The 16,908-nt window shown below is 34.6% G+C and overlaps 1 protein-coding gene across 1 annotated transcript in view; it reads right to left on the reverse strand.

The window, feature by feature from the left end:
• The window catches only part of LOC111547876 (bifunctional heparan sulfate N-deacetylase/N-sulfotransferase 4), a 293,814-nt gene that overhangs the window by 97,230 nt on the left and 179,676 nt on the right, over window positions 1-16,908 (reverse strand). The window contains exons 6-7 of the mRNA XM_026455011.1: window positions 8,117-8,302; window positions 5,990-6,118 (exon numbers count right to left, since the gene is read on the reverse strand). Coding sequence (XP_026310796.1) covers window positions 5,990-6,118; window positions 8,117-8,302 — 315 coding nt within the window. The remainder of the gene's footprint in view (window positions 1-5,989; window positions 6,119-8,116; window positions 8,303-16,908) is intronic.

Below are 16,908 nucleotides of genomic sequence, written 5' to 3' on the forward strand. Positions count from 1 at the left end.
TCTCTGTTTCTCTCTGTCTCTATCTATCTATCTATCTCTTTATCTATCTAAATCCTATTGGGTCTGTTTCCCTGGAGAACCCCAGCTAAGGCATCTGATAACTTCTGCCTATGCAGGCTGGGAATTAAGCTCCATTTGGCCTGGGCTCTACCAGATGCTACCTGTAGTCTGTTTCCCTTGAGATCTGAGCAGTATCTACTCAGATTGCATGAGGCGACACATAGGCCTTGGTTTGAGCAACATTTTTCCTTAAACAGTCATCTTTATGGACTACTGTTTGCTTGATCTATACTTCATCCCATATTAGGATGTGCTATCTTATCCATACTACTGACCCTCTTGACTGTCTGTTCCTGCTGTGTCTATCCTGGTCTCTATCATTTATCTATGTATCATATTTTGAGCTCACCATCAATTTACAATGACAAAGCAAGTATGGTTTGTGACTGGATAGAAGAAGCCTCCTGAAACTCCCCATCTTTCATTATCCTATTCTGCCTAAAATTAAAATAAATGATAAGCTTTTAAAAGTGAAGTTTATAAAACTTAAGTATAGTTTGGTTAGTTCACAAGTGGTAAACATGGAACTACTAGAAGCCAAATAGTCTTTTATGTTATTTAAAATCTTGAGATTTATTTTAAGTTCAAATCTCCAAATTAGGCTCTATGAGGGGCACTGGGTTCAACATATTTAAAAACAGATGCATAATCTATGTCTCTACTGACAAATAGTCAGACAAACATTCAGGTAATAAACACCAGTAACAATCACACCTGGACAGGAGGTCCAGGGGAGGCAATGGCCAGTGTTCTGAAAATTACTGACTTACCCTAAGGACATGACTAGGGAAGATATGTGTCAGGAATGTAGCCCCAGAATGAAAAGGGTATGATGAAGTGACCCTTACCTCTGCTGAGATTAAATTCTCGGTAAGGAAAGGAATGAAGAGAGAGGTTTCCACTTGCTTTAATTAATATTTACATCTCAATTGTTAAAAATTATTTTAGAATATCCTTTATGTTTTTAAATATATATATACAAAAGATGTCCATTTTGAAATATGCACAAAAATTGAAATATCTCAGATATAGGTTTGGTAGGAATACTTTTGAGGTACACTGAGGATTAATTCAACTAGCTTGTTATTCAGAAGTACAAGCAAGTTCTGAGAAATGAAGTTTCTTGATAAAGATCATAGAGCATTCACGCTCCTGTTCCAAGTGTGGTGCCATTATACCCAACAGACCTTTTGTTTTGTTTTGTTTGTTTTGTTTTTAATAGTCATGCAGTTGTAGGGGAAGACAGTTTAATTACTCATAACCCGACAAAGCATTTTTGCCCTCACATTCCTATCTTCCCATCAAATTTAGAAGTTTCTATTTTCATACAATGTGAGTTTTTTTTTTTTTTTAGGAATTTAAAATAGTGTATATGAATTATCTAATGTAATTTATTTTAAACACACCTAGAGCTTTACCATAGCCAACTTAGCTATAGCTTTTTTCAAAGTATATCTTTTTATTCAAGTATAAGACTTTCTTCCATGAAACAAAGTGGGCATAGCATAAGGTTCACTATTTCATATTTTCTGTATATACTGGGGCATGAATGAGGACATGCTTTCCTAAGACCTCAAAAATGGAATCATTACAGGAGAAGAAATCAGAAAGCTGAAATAATCACAGCATTATATAATGTTGGGATTCCCACACTGCTATACCATTGTACCTCTATTTATAACAGGAAATAAAATTACAACTATAAAAGATGAAAAGACACACATACAAAAGGGTCAAGCTCTCTATTTTAGATTAAGAAAAATTAGCAAAGATTTAAAAAATGAGCTTCAGGTCATCCAAGTATACAAAGATAATACAAAGCTGTCTAGTTTTAATTCAGCTTTATATTGTGGCCACTTTTAGAAACTGAAGTAAGTGTGCCTACCGAGATCTCCAGCCACAAGCAAACTTAACTTATGGGCCTAACAGGCTCCTCTGATAAAATTACGATTTTTAATTTTTGGCTAGAGATTCACATCTCAATATTTTATTACTATAATTAAAAAATAGAAGCCAAATGAGATATTATATAATATTTAATTATTATATTAAACACATCCTTCTTATATGTGGTTTTCCTGACTATCATAAGAGAAACAAATTATTTAGAGATGCAGTCTAATTTATTTGTAGCAGTGCTAGAATTTACCAACTGGTTTTGTGAAGAAGTTGTGAAATAACTCTAAGAGGGAAATGCCTACATTAAGAAAAAAGAAAGATATCAGATAAAAAGCTTAATTTTGTATCTCAAGGAACTAGTCAAAGAAGAACAAAATAAATCCAAAGTCAGCAGAAAGAAGAAAAAAATAAGTATTGCAGCAAAAATAAATACAGTAGAGATTAGAAAAATATAAAAGATCAATGAAACTAAGAGCTGGAATTTGAAAAAGATAAATAAAATTAGCATGCATTTAGCGAGACTAAGGGAAAAGGACAGAAGACTCAAATAAAATGAGAAAGAGGAGATATTACAACTAATACCACAGAAATGCAAAAGACAATAACAGACTACTATGAACAATGATATACCTAACAGGTTAACCTAGAAGAAATAGATAAATTCCCAAAAAGATACAACCTACCAAGATTGAACCATGAAGAAACAGGAAATCTGAACAGACCAATAACAAGTAAGGAGAATGAATTGTAATTAAAGGCCTCTTAGCAAGGAAAAGCTCAGGACTTAACGGTGTTATTGATGTATTTTATCAAAAATAAAAAAAAGAAAAATTAGAGAATTAACACCAAATCCTTCCCAAACTCTTGCAAAAAATTTAAGAGGAGAGTACACTCCCAAACTCATTTCATGAGGCTAGCATTACCCTGATATCAAAGCCACTTAACGGCTCTATAGGAAAAGAAAATTACAGGGTAATATTTCTGACAAACACAGAGACAAAAATTCTCAATGAAATTCTAACAAGCCAAATTCAATAGCAAATAAAAATGTTAATACACCATAATCAAGTGGGATTTATCCCTAGGATGTAAAAATGTTTCAACATATGCAAATCTATAAGTGTGATAAGCAACATTAATAAGATGAATGAATAACAAAAATCATATGATCATCTCAATGGAAGCAGAAAAAGCATGTAACAAAATTCAACATCCGTTCATCATAAAAAGCTCAACAAATTAGGTATAAAAATGCATCACAACACAATTAGTGCTATATATTACAAACTCACAGCTAATGTCATCTTTAGTTGTGCAAAGTTGAAAGCTTTTCTACTAAGGTCAGGAGCAAGAAAAGGATGTTCACCCCAACTGCTTCTATTCAATATAATAATAAAAGTTCTAGCCAGAAAAACTGGGCAAGAGAAAGAAAAAAAAAAAAAAAAAAAATACACCCAAATTGGAAAAGAAAAAAGTTAAATTGCTTCTGTTTGCAGATGACATGATCTTTTATATAGAAAACTCTAAATATTCCTTGAAAAAACTGTTAAACTAATAAATTCAGGAAAGTTGCAGTATACAACATCAACGCACAAAAATCAGTAGTTTCTGTACACTGACAAGGTATCCGAAAAAGAGACAAAAAAGGATCCCATTTACAATAGCATCAAAAAAATACTTAGGATTGGAAGAATTAGTATTGCTAAAATATCTATATTACTCACAATGATCTACCAATTCAATGAAATTTTTGTCAAAATATTAATGACTTTTTCACAGAAATATAAAAAACAATTCTAAAATTTCTAAGGAACCACAAAAGACCCAGAATAGTCAAAGCAATCTTGAGAAACAAGAAGAAAGCTGGAGACATCATGTTATCTAACATCAAACCATACTACACAGCTATGGTAATGAAAACAGCACTCTTTACTGACATAAAGAGTGACATAAAGATCACTGAAACAAAGCAAACAGCCCAGAAATAAATCTATGCACTTACAGTCAATTGATTTTTGTCAAAGGTTGCAAGAACACAGAATGAGGAAATAACAGTCTCTTCAATAAACAGGTGTTGGGAAAATTGAATATCCACATAGAGAAGAACAAAACTAGACCTTTATCGCACACCATATTTAAAAATCAACTCCAAATGGACTAAAGGCTTAAATCAAAGACCTGAAACTGGAAAACTATTAGAAGGAAGTATAGGGAAAAAAGTTTTTGACATTGGACTGGGCATTGATTTTTTCTTTTTCTTCTTCTTCTTCTTCTTTTTTTTTTTTTTTTTTTTTTTTTTTTTGGTATGTAAATCCCAAAGCCCAGACAACAGAAGCAAAATAAACAAATGGGATTGCATTAAGAAAAAAGCTTTTTTAGCTTAACTAAAAAGCTTTTGCACAGTAACGAACATAAATAATAGACTGAAAAGACATCCTATGGAATAAGAGAAAATACTTAAAACCATATATCTGCAAATGCTTAATATCCAAAATACATATCAGGAACTCAAACAACTCAATAGTAAGAAAAGGAATAACCTCCCTCAAAAATGGGCAAAATATTTGAAAAGATACTTCTCAAAGGAAGACATACAAATGACCAACAGGTATATGAAAAAATCCTAACATCATTCATCATCAGGGAAATACAAAATAAAACCATAATGAAATATCACCTCACACCTGTTAAAATGAATATTATCAAAAAGATTGAAGATAACAAAGTTAGCGAAGATGTGGAGAAAGGGGAACATTTGACCACCGTTGGTAGAAATATAAATTACTTCATCTATTATGGAAAATACTATAGAGATTCCTTAAAAACTACCATATGATCCAACAATCCCTTTACTGGGAATGTAGCCAAAGGAAATGAAATTAGTGTGTTCAAGACACATCTGCATTCTCATGTTCATTGCAGCATTATTCACAATAGCCTAAATATGATCAATCTATGTGTCAATTGACAGATGAATTAATAAATAAAATGTGGCGCATGTATGTATCTATATATAAAATAAAATATCATTCATCCTTAAAAAATAAGCAAATCTTGTCATTTGTGAAAACATAAATGAACCAGGAGGATATAGCAAAGTGAGTAAGTCTGGCACGGGAAGACAAATACTTCATGATTTCACTTATATGTAAGATCTAAAAAAGTTGAACTCTTGGGAGGCCGAGGCGGGCGGATCATGAGGTCAGGAGATTGAGACCATCCTGGCTAACACGGTAAAATCCCGTCTCCACTAAAAATACAAAAAATTAGCGAGGCGTGATGGCGGGTGCCTGTAGTCGCAGCTACTCGGGAGGCTGAGGCAGGAGAATGGCGTGAGGCGGAGCTAGCCGTGAGCCGAGATCTCTCGCCACTGCACTTCAGCCGGGGCTACAGAGCGAGACTCCCTCTCAAAAATAAAAGAAAAAAAGTTGAACTCATAGATCCCGAGAGTAGGATGCCAGTGGCTGGGGGAAAGTTCGTGCAAGGGAGCAAAGTTCCAGTTAGATGGGATGAATAAGTTAATAGTTAATAATAACATATTGTATACTTAAAAATTGCTAAGATAATAAATATTTTAAATGTTCTTGTTACAAAAATAGTAAGAATGAGATATGATAGCATGTAAATTAGGTTGATTTAATTATTTCACAATGTCTACATATAACAAAGCATCATGTTGTACTGTAAAAATAAACACTTTTTATTTGTCAATTATACCTTCATAAAGCTGAAAGACCTAACTTGAAAAAAATAACAGTGGAAAATATCACTACTCTTTTACTGCTAGAAATACATTTTCACTATCCACATTACAAAGTAAAAACCCTGACTTTGTAATCAAATCTATTGAAAAATCAGTCCCCAAAGTCAAATGTTATCAATAAAAGTATTTTAATGTAGATTTAAATGCATGACCAGTAAGATGTGCTGTAAATAAAGAAAATAAATATTATTTAGTTTAAAAGACAGGAAAATAAAACACATTTGAAAACGCTAATCTTATCGTAAGACGCATGCATAGAATACATACTGGGTTTAGAAGGATTGTGAGAAAAAGTTCACCTCCTCTGATACTTTTATCCAGTTCTTGGGGTCCTCCTGGATATTCTTTGTAGAAAATAGTGTGAGTGAACAACCCACAAGTCTGTCGAGGGAGGACCTGAGTAAAAGAGGGGAAAAACAGCACACGGACATGATTTAATTAGGAACTTCACCACTATCTCATAACTTTAGAATCTGCACATTGTAATTTCCTATTAGATTTTCTTAGTTGCTAAAGTCAAAATCTTATTAAAATCACAAGTTGATGTTTGGTGTAATTCTGTAAATATTAAGGAAGTTTCCATATCAAAGGCATAAAAAATAAAGGTAAAATAATTTTCAGTTGGTTTTATAAATCTAACCCACCACCTGTGTTATGTTAAATGATTATGGAAAACGCAAAGCCTTCTTAGGGTTAATTTCATCCAAAGATGGAAATTCTCCAAGGTTACATCTTTCATGCCATTAGGCCATCACTCTCCTTGCTTCTAAAATCAAGTCCTGCATTGTAAAGGTATTCAAGTTCTGGGATTCAAACAATCGGTTTTCATAACCCCTTCCACGCTGGCTTTGTTTTCACTACACTCTGAATTTAAATTTTATCACATAGTAGTCAAATTATTTAGTGATTACTTCTGGTATATTTTGTGGTTGTTTCTTCTGTAAATATGAATGTTTAATAAAGAAAGCAAATAAGTAATTTTATTCCAAAACCATATTTTGAATAACAAACTACTGGCAATTTAATGGACAAATGCATCTAATTGCCTAGAGTTGTTTTTTTTTTTAATTATTTGCTTAATTATCATAAGGATTAATCTTAAATTTAAGATAAATAAGTGCGCATAATATTTGTTAAAAAGAATGCTTTTATTTCATAATATGTTGAATGGTCATTCAAGGCAAGGAATTAATGCCATACAAGATCCAGTGATGTTTTGGATACAGAAGATAAAGGAAAGGTAAAGAGAAACTTAGGTATTTTCACTATGATTTGAAATTATGTAAGTAATTCTGTTTATACCTTCTGGATTTCTATGGCCATCAATGTCAATATTTGCATTGCCAATAGCTTCTCTTAAATTTGAGGCTTCTTCAGGCCTTCTGGTACCAATTTACAATAAAATAAAGCTTCACGACTAATAAATATTGTGTGTCAGCTCTGGTTAGATATGTGTGTGTGCGGTTGCTTTCTCACAGATAGTGGTTAGATAGAAAAATAAATCATAGATAGATAGATAGATAGATGATAGATGGATTTAACAGCAATATGAATAATGAATTAGGAAGGTGTAAATATTTAAATGAGTGAGAACAGTTTGTAAACCAATGCTCTGATCTTGGCAACTAATTATGAAAACATCATCTAAGTCACTAGAAGTAGGGATACTTGTTTTAAAATAGTCTATTTTATCTCAAAGTGAGTAATATATATTTTTTTTTACAAATGAATGATTGTGAATTACCATCTAAAATCCAATTGGTTTTATTGTCGCTTATAGGATTCCTACATCCTATTATTTTTCAATTACTATATCTGAAAAGAAAAACACATACCTCCCTTTTTGGAGTATGTAAGGAAAAGACAAAAACGAAAACAAAAAAGAGCAGTATTCTTAGATACTTTTGAGTGTCTGAAAGCCAAAATAAACTGAGTGGATAAATTTAACTCTCAGATGCTATTTGTTACATTCTGTCTGTTGATAGAATAACAACTTGAGAGGTGTTTTCTTGATCCATGGAGCCTTACTCTGCCTGTAAAACTCTCAGTAAAACCACCCAACCAAATAGATAATGAGAAATTTCCTAGGAAAAGTACAGAACCCCCAAGCAAAATTTCAACACTGAAACTACAGTGGATAATCTATACATAATTCATTCCTGTTAGTGTCAGCTTGTTTTAGATTTGCCAAAGCCACTCCACAGCTTAGGAGCAAGCCTATAGCCAAAAGATGTGTTAATGCATAAATAACCAGTCACCATTGAGATATGTTGGTCATTTCTGATAATCATGTAAAAAAGGTTTGAGGTTACATCCTTAGAGGAAAGGGCCCTCTGTTTTCATTCCACATGTAGATAATGACATCTTTTAATATACATGGCCCTTTGTGCTCACCATGATGCTATTGTGAATGAAGCCCTTTCTGTACCGGGCAGGTTTCAGATGTGGATATTCTTCAGTGCTGGTGACTTGAATACCCCAGACCTTCTTCCAAGCTGCATACAGCTGAATGTGAACCGGGTAGACCCCTGAGTGATGTGGGGCCACAGCATAGCCCATGTTGATTGGTATTCCATGTTCCTAAAAGAAAGCCAGAGCAACATCATGATGGAACATGGCCAATTAATTCAGTGAAAATCATTTCCACCAACATCTATTTAGAATACATTGAACTCTATGCTAAATTTGAGAATTAAAAATCCAGCAAGGTAGAGGTTTTATCTTCAAGCAGCTCATAATCTTATAGAACTCTGAAGGCATAACAGATATAGTCATTACTTTGGGCATGTGGTGTGTGGGTGAGATTAATTTAAAATTTTGAATATGTAAAGTTTTGGGAGAAGATAAGAAGTGAAATTAGCCTTTCCCTGGATAAATATGGGGCGTGGGGAAAGGTGTCATTTGAGGAAGCGCCCAAATATGAAGGATGAAAGTGCATAGAATGCGTGTGTACATGTGTGTGTGTTGTGTGTGTATGTGTGTGTGGTGTTGAAGAAAATCAGAAAGGTAAGTATGAATAATGAAGTGGTGAGCTTTTACATTTAAACTGAAGGATTTGGGATTACTTTGATTTCAACAAGGTAGATAAGGAAGCCCTCTGAGCCTGGAGGACCAAGATCTGCTCTGAGTGACAACATGGTAAGATAAACTGTAAGGGGGAGAAAATGAATAAAGGCTATGCATTAGGAAACTACTTCTATGGTGCCAATTAGGTGAAGATAGGTAACTAAATTCAATCATTTATGGTCAGATTCAAAGGCAAGAGATTAATACCATACAAGATCCAGTGATGCTTTAGACATCCAGGGTAAAGGAAAGGTAAAGGTTAAGATTTTCTCCTTGGTTTTGAACCTAAACAACTCAATTTATTTTTATAAAACCTACACTTTACTATGAGATTCCTGGGTAAACTGTCAACTCTAAAAGAAAACAAGTATAAATTTAAACAAGAATATAAAAAAAATTGTCAAAGAATGGGATTATATTGCTAGGTACATAAAATAGATCTGCAGTTTTCTAATTTCTGCTTCTTTATATCCCTCCCTTTAAATGCTTATCTGCTTTAAAAGACTCCTTGTAGGATTGAATGTCATCAATTGAGGTTATAAATGACAATGCATAGTCATATATGAAAGCTGATTGAATCAATAAACAATTGCCATTTTTATTTTCTATTACATGGTACCCAGCATAGGAAAATAATTCAGTCTGGTATAATAAGCAAATTGTGAATGGATCACATATCTACAATGCCTTAGTCATACGCTATACTCAGCTCAGAAGATGAACCCTAAATTTTTCACAAGTCTCCAACATTCTTCCTTTCATGTAATGACCCTCATTGTATAGCCAAAGTTACCTCTCTTTCTTCAAGACTATGGGTGTTTTCTAACATCTATTACAGTAAATGACTCTGTAGAAGACTGAATTATGAAATCAATGCTGTAAAATGAGCTAGAGTCTTTTGCTAGACACTGGGGAAAATTTCATTTCTTGATCTGGGCAGAAGAAAAATGATTCTTCCTAGCACTTGTATTTCCAATACAAGGCAAAGCTGGAAAAGTCCAGTAATAAAAGTACTTGGAAACTACCAGAGAGGACAGGCAACAGTTGCTACCCTGATATCATTAGGGGACATGTACTGGGACAGCCTTAGTTCTCTCAGGTTTGTTCCATGCTCCCCAATGAGTGATCACAATGTGTTTTGAGGATAAGCAATCCTCCAGCATCCATGACGTTGCAAGCTTATGGATGCATTGGGTGTGAGACAGAGATGTACTTTATGAGAAAAATCTAGAGACAAACGTGTCCAAACTCCTCTGTCTGGTAAATAGAATTTGTATGAATGTGCCTAGAGAGGTGCTCCTGATTCACAAGAAAAGGGAATCAAACCTGTTATTCTCCTTTTTACTCTCTCAAGTGATTCATACTGAGGTTTTATAAAACTTGTCCCACAATGTGAAAAGTGACAAAATCAACAGTGTACAAATCCTAATAGTCTTTAGTAATCACTTTGTTAGTCCTCATTCTCTACAACTGTATAAATTTTACTCTAAATTTGGGGCCTAGAAGGTTAGATAGATTATGTGAGTGTCCTAGATACAAAACAATGAAAAATAAAATCAGCAAAAAGTATTGAAATATCAAACAGCTATATCCCTCAGGAAAAAAAAAAAAAAGGAGACGTTTCACTTTGGATAGATAATAAAATGAATTGAAGAACTTTCATAAAAAACAAAAGGTAAAAAGCGATTGATTTGGTGAGTATGGAGGAGGGGCAGTAAAAAAAATTCTACTATATTTATTGATTTCTAGGGGTCCAGTGTTATACTGTTATAAGGTTGTCTTATCACACTGGCAACTGGAGCTCTATCAAAATAGTAAATCACACTACATAATTATGAGTTCATGCTTTTTCAATCTAAATGACAACACAAAGTAAGAAGTAATTCCCTAGCAACTCTTTAGCTGTTATCATGGGTCTTACTGACCGAGAAGCCTCTATTCTTTACTGTCCAGGGCTTAAAATCTACTTCGCAGAGACTTGACCAATTGGAAAATCAACCAAGCACCATACCTCCACAAGATCACAAAAATTACAAAATTTGAAAAGCCTTCCAATGTAAATATAGGAAGCACTTGAAACTCTATAAAAATAGACACATAAATGACAGAAAACAAATAAATTCAAATATGGCTTTAATTATTTATTAGAACAATGTCTCTTATAGGATCTATGGAGTCTATACTACAATAAGACATGATATCACAAATATTTAGAGGGGTTTAACTTGATCTAATGTTTCCAGTCCATTAAATCCCAGTTGGTTGTGAAATGAGATATTGCAGTAACTTACTATATAAAAAAGATCACCATTTTTCAAAAATTAGAATAAAATAAAATGTATTTAGCACTGAAGCTGTAACAGCAACTGAAATATAACGTCATTTAATTTTCCCTTGATAACTCCTACTGATCATATCTTCTTTTAATTGCTTAGTATCTGATATTGAAATGGGATAGTCCCCTTGGGTTGGCTCGTGTACTCAGCCCACAGCTCTCAATTCCTCACAGGACGGGGAGCATGCAGGTGAATGAGCAGGTGCAGGGGCCGGCATAAGTATTTCTGGGCACTGGCAGGATAGCTGCAGTGTGCTCTTTTAGCTTTGCCGTCCATGGATGGCTTAACAGCTCAGTGGAAGGTCAGGTGACAGCCTTTTGCACCCACCCTCTTGGTACCCAAGTTCTTGTCCAGTGTCGAGGAAGAATCAGGTCGCATGAAGGAATTGAAGGGTGGTGAATGTGGGGGATTTTATTGTTTATCCGTGGCCGAACACTTCTCCAGAGTCCTGCTGTCAAGCTGGCCCTCTGAAGTCAAACTGCTACTCTCTGGCATCCAGCTGCTTTTTCTCTTCTCTCTTCTGGTGCTCTGCTCTGCTGCTCAGCGGCTCTCCGGCTCTGCTGCCCCTCTGCCAGTAGAGCCTGGGGTTTTTATGAGTACAGGATGGGGTGCGGGGCAGGCCAAAAAACAACATTCAAGTGGGAAACCAGGAATGCATGTTCTCACTTTGCGCCGTGGTCCCAGGCTTGAGGGTGTGGCCCTTGTTCGGAACCTCCTTCTTCTACCTAGTATTTTCCTGCCTCATGTCTGTATCAATATTTATGAAGTACTTTTACATTTATGTCTAATATGATTCTCATAATCATTCTATGAGGAGGACTGGATGCTCCTTTAAAATGTGGAAACAGAGGCTCAGAGAAGGCATATAGCTGGCTTATATTCACAAGTGTCAGAGCTATACTTCTACCCAAGTTGTCTAGATTCATCGCCTTTGCTTTGGCTTTTTCACTAAGTTGCTTCTACTGTGACCCCTCCCCTCCTCAAAGTATGAATGAAGACACTTGACTTACAAAAGGGAATTGATTTTAATATGCATGTTTCTAAACTGGATCTCCTGTTCTCTTTGTTTTTCCTCCCTTGGAGAGGTTATAAAACAAAGTCTACATTTCTCAGACTCCTCTGCAGCTATCATTTTTTATGAAAATGAGTTTCAGCCTATTAGAAGTACTCAGGACCAGTGTCAGAAGGCAGTAGGAAGTCAAATCCTAAATCCTAAATCCAGCTCCTGATTCCTGTTGCTGGCAGCAAGTTCTTGCAAATAAGCAGGTTTTTTCCAGCAGTATTTGGTGCCCATTTTCAGGACAGTGGCAGAGACTTATTGTTTTTAACAGAGCTCCTGTGGTAGTCTCAGAAGTGGCCGCTCCCCCAGGGAACCAGTTCTATATGGTTCTGAGAGTCCCTGCAGAGTACAGCATAGAATCTGCTCCACAAGTCCTTCCAAAGATTTTGGAAGCACTGAAATCATTAAATAAAGTCTTCTTGTTTAAAATAACTTAAAGTGGCTCATGTCACTTTAAACGCTTGGAAACATGACTGCTGAAGCTGATCTTCGCCTATTTCTAATAAGTATAAAAAGATTTAAGAGCTTCTTGTGAGATGTCTATTGGTTTAAATTCTAAGAAAACAGAGGAAAAAAATGGTAAAACACTGCTCAATACTTATCCTGTAAAGTTGATTAACAGAGTAAATACCTATTTTGCTAGCTGGATACTATTACGTAACGTATGTGACTGTTAAATGTCATGTATTGAGTAGCCAGTGAATACCGTATAGAAAATAGGAGACTACAGTCATTTAAATGAAAAATACCAAATGCGCATCAAAACAATTAAGTTCAACTACATTTGAAATAATTGTTTTTCAGTTGATGACTTCTGTCAATCACTTTGCTAAGTACTGGGGATACACTGGGTCTAAGATAGGGCTTCTACCTTCATGAAGTTTGAAACCTGGAGACAATTGTTGAAATCAGATAGAAGTGTCTTAATTTTGGTTGAATTTTAACCTAAGATTATTTAAGTTTTTAAAAAATATATTATTAATTTTAACTTCTAAGCATTTTCCTAGCAGAAAAGAATGATATCCTTGACACGAACATCTATAGAGGTTGAAGTCTTCATCCTACTAACATTTCTTTAATAGATACTGAAATTAAAATAAGAAATTTATATCTAGGGGACTACAATTTTAATCTTCCAAGGGCTATTATTAGTAATTGGATAAATGCAATTGAACATAATAAATTGTGTCTAGGAAGCTTTTGATAAGAATGGAATGTGAATAATTACTGCTTGTGTTACAGTCATATTTCTAGTGATATGGCTGCACAAGCAAGTTTTTGACCCACTGACTTTATGTTGGTAAATTTTTCCGATACCCAGAATAATCAAATGGAAATTAGTATTGATGCTTCCAATAATGATTTTTGTAATGGATTTTAAATAACAGTTAATAAGTGTGAACTTCAGAATCAAAAGTATTCCAAACAAGGTCATAATCTCATAAAATACGGAAAGGAATAAAGTACTCCTGATCAATGGTTATTATGAAAAAAATGAGTATCTTGAATTCTTGAATCAGTTTGTTTATATCAGTTTGTTTTAGTTTCCGATGAGTAGAATTTATATATATATATATATATATATATATATATATATATATATATATATATATATACATAATTTGAATATACTTATATACACTTATATATAATATTTACATATATTTTACAATATAATTTATATAATAGAAATCATATTATATAATATATGTATATGCTAAGGATAACCTTAAAAGATAACGTTACTAGATCCCATGTATTTCCCATAAAATTCATATAAAAATGTTTGAATGTTTAATAATAAGCTTAAATCATAAAAACAGGACAAATAAGAATTCATTCATACACCTAAATACACATTGACATATACAAATAATTTTTAAATGGTATATTTACACTACAATTCATATCTGCACTTTTACCCTCAGAATGTTATTTTAAAAGTAATAACCTAATTATGTAATCCACCAACATTAACTCATCCAGTGGTTCCTTGTTGTGTTCAGGTTAAAGTACAAATTACTAAACTTTGCCCTCCAAATATCAGTAATGATTTCCTCTTGGGTACGTTCTCTGATTCTTTTCTCCCACCCTAGACTGAGGTTGGTTAGGTAGATTTGGGCCCTTATAGTCTTACATGAATATCTCTATATTAAAACTTTATTACATTTGAGTATCTCTGCCAATAGAACCTAACCTCTTCGTGTAGAGAGATTATTTCCTTTTTCACATAATTATATAGACTATTTTAAGTACATAATAAAATATTTATTATTCCAAACAGAGTACTAGAGCTTGGGGTCTGGAGGCTGGTTGGCTGGATTTGAATTTTGGCTTTGCCACTTATTAGTTGTATGACCTTGAGAGATTTATTTTTCTGTGCCTCAAATTTCTCATGTATAAATCAGGTTAATAATATTAGGGGATTACATAGTTGGGGGGAATAGATGAGTTAATAATTCCTCTGCTTGAAATAGCGGCTACGAAGCCATGAACTCTATTTAAGTGTTAATTTCTTGAGAAAAGGTACATAGATCATTTTGGGAAAAATATCAACTTTGGGAAATGCAAGCACAAGGACCACAAAGTTTAGCTAAGTATTGAAGCAGACAGGAGATTTAGACCGACAGCAAAATATATTCCTATTTGGAATGTATATTCCAAAATATATTCCACAGAGATGGAGTAGAGCTAAAATCTGGAATAAGAGTGGCCTCTCCGTTACCACTGCACCTCTTTCCACCCTGCTGTATAACTTAGGGGCCAGAGTGTGTGAACTGTTTCAAGGAATTCTCTTGCTTTCTTGCTTCCAGTTAAGTCTGGCAAATGGAGAATCCTAGTAGGAGATCAGAGAGAAGAAAGAGTGAAGCTGGGATATTTGTTCTATTAAATCTTCTTATGCAATGCCATCTAAAGTTGTCAGACTCCTTCAATCAAAGGTTAAAACAACCGTCAAAATGTCCCCAATCCCACATCACATATAACTCTCTCCATCTCAACCCTGGTGATCTTTTCTCCCCTCTGCCCCTTCAAACTTTGGAATTTCATAGCTCTCCAACTGCACTGTGTTTAGTCCTAGGATACTACTTAAGCATTTCTCTATACCCTACTTATTCCTTTGTAAATAGTCTTCTTATTAAATCCTCTGCAATTGTCATTATCACTTCTAATCTTCTGGCACTTGATATGCTGCAAATAGTTTCTAGGAAATCTATCTTAGATCCTAGGAACACGGATGAACACTATGGTGAAAGCATACAATGTAGGTAACCTCACAAAAGGGGACAGATTTTCTTGAAAGAACACTGCTCCAATGGATTGATTTTGATTATCACAGCACTTTGGTGCCAGCATGCATTGCAGTGCTCCTTTGTGAAGATAACCACATCTTTAAAAAATGGGCAAACAGCCGAAAGCTTCACATGCAGAGGTAGAAGAAACGATAGGTGAGCATAAGAAGCATCCTGGTGCTGCATTTTTGGTCAGGCACTGACAGCTACTTTTCAGGAGACCTGACACACCACAGAGGGCCAGAGAATAAAAGAGGACAGCTGGGCGCAGTGGCACACGCCTGTAATCCTGCACTTTTTGAGGCCAAGGCAGGCGGATCACATGAGGTCGTGAGTTCGAGACTAGCCTGGCCAACATGGAGAAACCCTATCTCTACTAAAAATACAAAATTAGCTGAGCGTGGTGGCACATGCCTGTAATCCCAGCTACTTGGTAGACTGAAGCAGGAGAATCACTTGAACCCGGCAGGCAGAGGTTGCGATGAGCCGAGATCGTGCCATTGCTCTCCAGCCTGGGCAACTAGAGTGAAACTCCCTCAAAAAAAAAAGAAAAAGAAAAGAAAAAGAAAAATGGAGGTGCAGAGGATTTGGCTCATAAACATATAGGAATATTTTCCTGGACTTTACACAAATTGCTGGGCAGAAACTTGAAAAGTGAATGAAGGTGTCAGTATAAAGAGGGGGAAGAACCAGCAAATGGTATTTTCTCTATTTTTATGATCCTATGTTTGCAATCCAGGAAATATGACTTGTAAAACCAGCCCACAATATATTTGGGATAATATATCCCCAGTGCTTAGCATAGTGCTTGGTACATTGTTGGCATTTAATAAATAATTTTAAATGAAATAAAAATATTATTAAAGAAACACATCATAGGTGTTTAATAAATTAGTGTGAAAAGAAAAAAATAAAATAATGACCACATAAAGTAATGCACTTATAGTAAAGAGATAATGCGTTAAACAGTACCTTGTTGAACTGAAAGTACTGATTTCTCCTCCTAAATGCACAACTTCTAGGGAGTGACACTGGTGCTAAAGAGAATAGATCTCATTATCTGTTTCTCCTTTTATTAAGGACTTGGATTCATATTGTCAACTTTGAAAATGATCCTAGAATCATTGATTTTCCACTGTGTTTAGGGGACTGAAATTGTCTTCTTGTTTTCATAAGTGATAAAAGTAATGACTATGTGACTCTGGAAATTGGCTAGGTCAGTCTTGACACTTTTTGGACTGAAGCCTAGCAAATGGTGACAAATCTCTGGAGGACTCTGTGTTACAAATGGATTTTTCTTTTGAAAAAAGAAATAGCATAGAAATGGCATTGCCTCTACAGTCTTGAACTTTCCGATCCTAAGTAGAGCTATTTTGGTCAATTGAGACACATTCCTTTAATATTCTTGACCCTGCTGAAGGTCTACTTTGCTGC

The sequence above is a fragment of the Piliocolobus tephrosceles genome, chromosome 3 (genome assembly GCF_002776525.5).
Source record: "Piliocolobus tephrosceles isolate RC106 chromosome 3, ASM277652v3, whole genome shotgun sequence".
In the NCBI taxonomy this organism is placed as follows: domain Eukaryota; kingdom Metazoa; phylum Chordata; class Mammalia; order Primates; family Cercopithecidae; genus Piliocolobus; species Piliocolobus tephrosceles.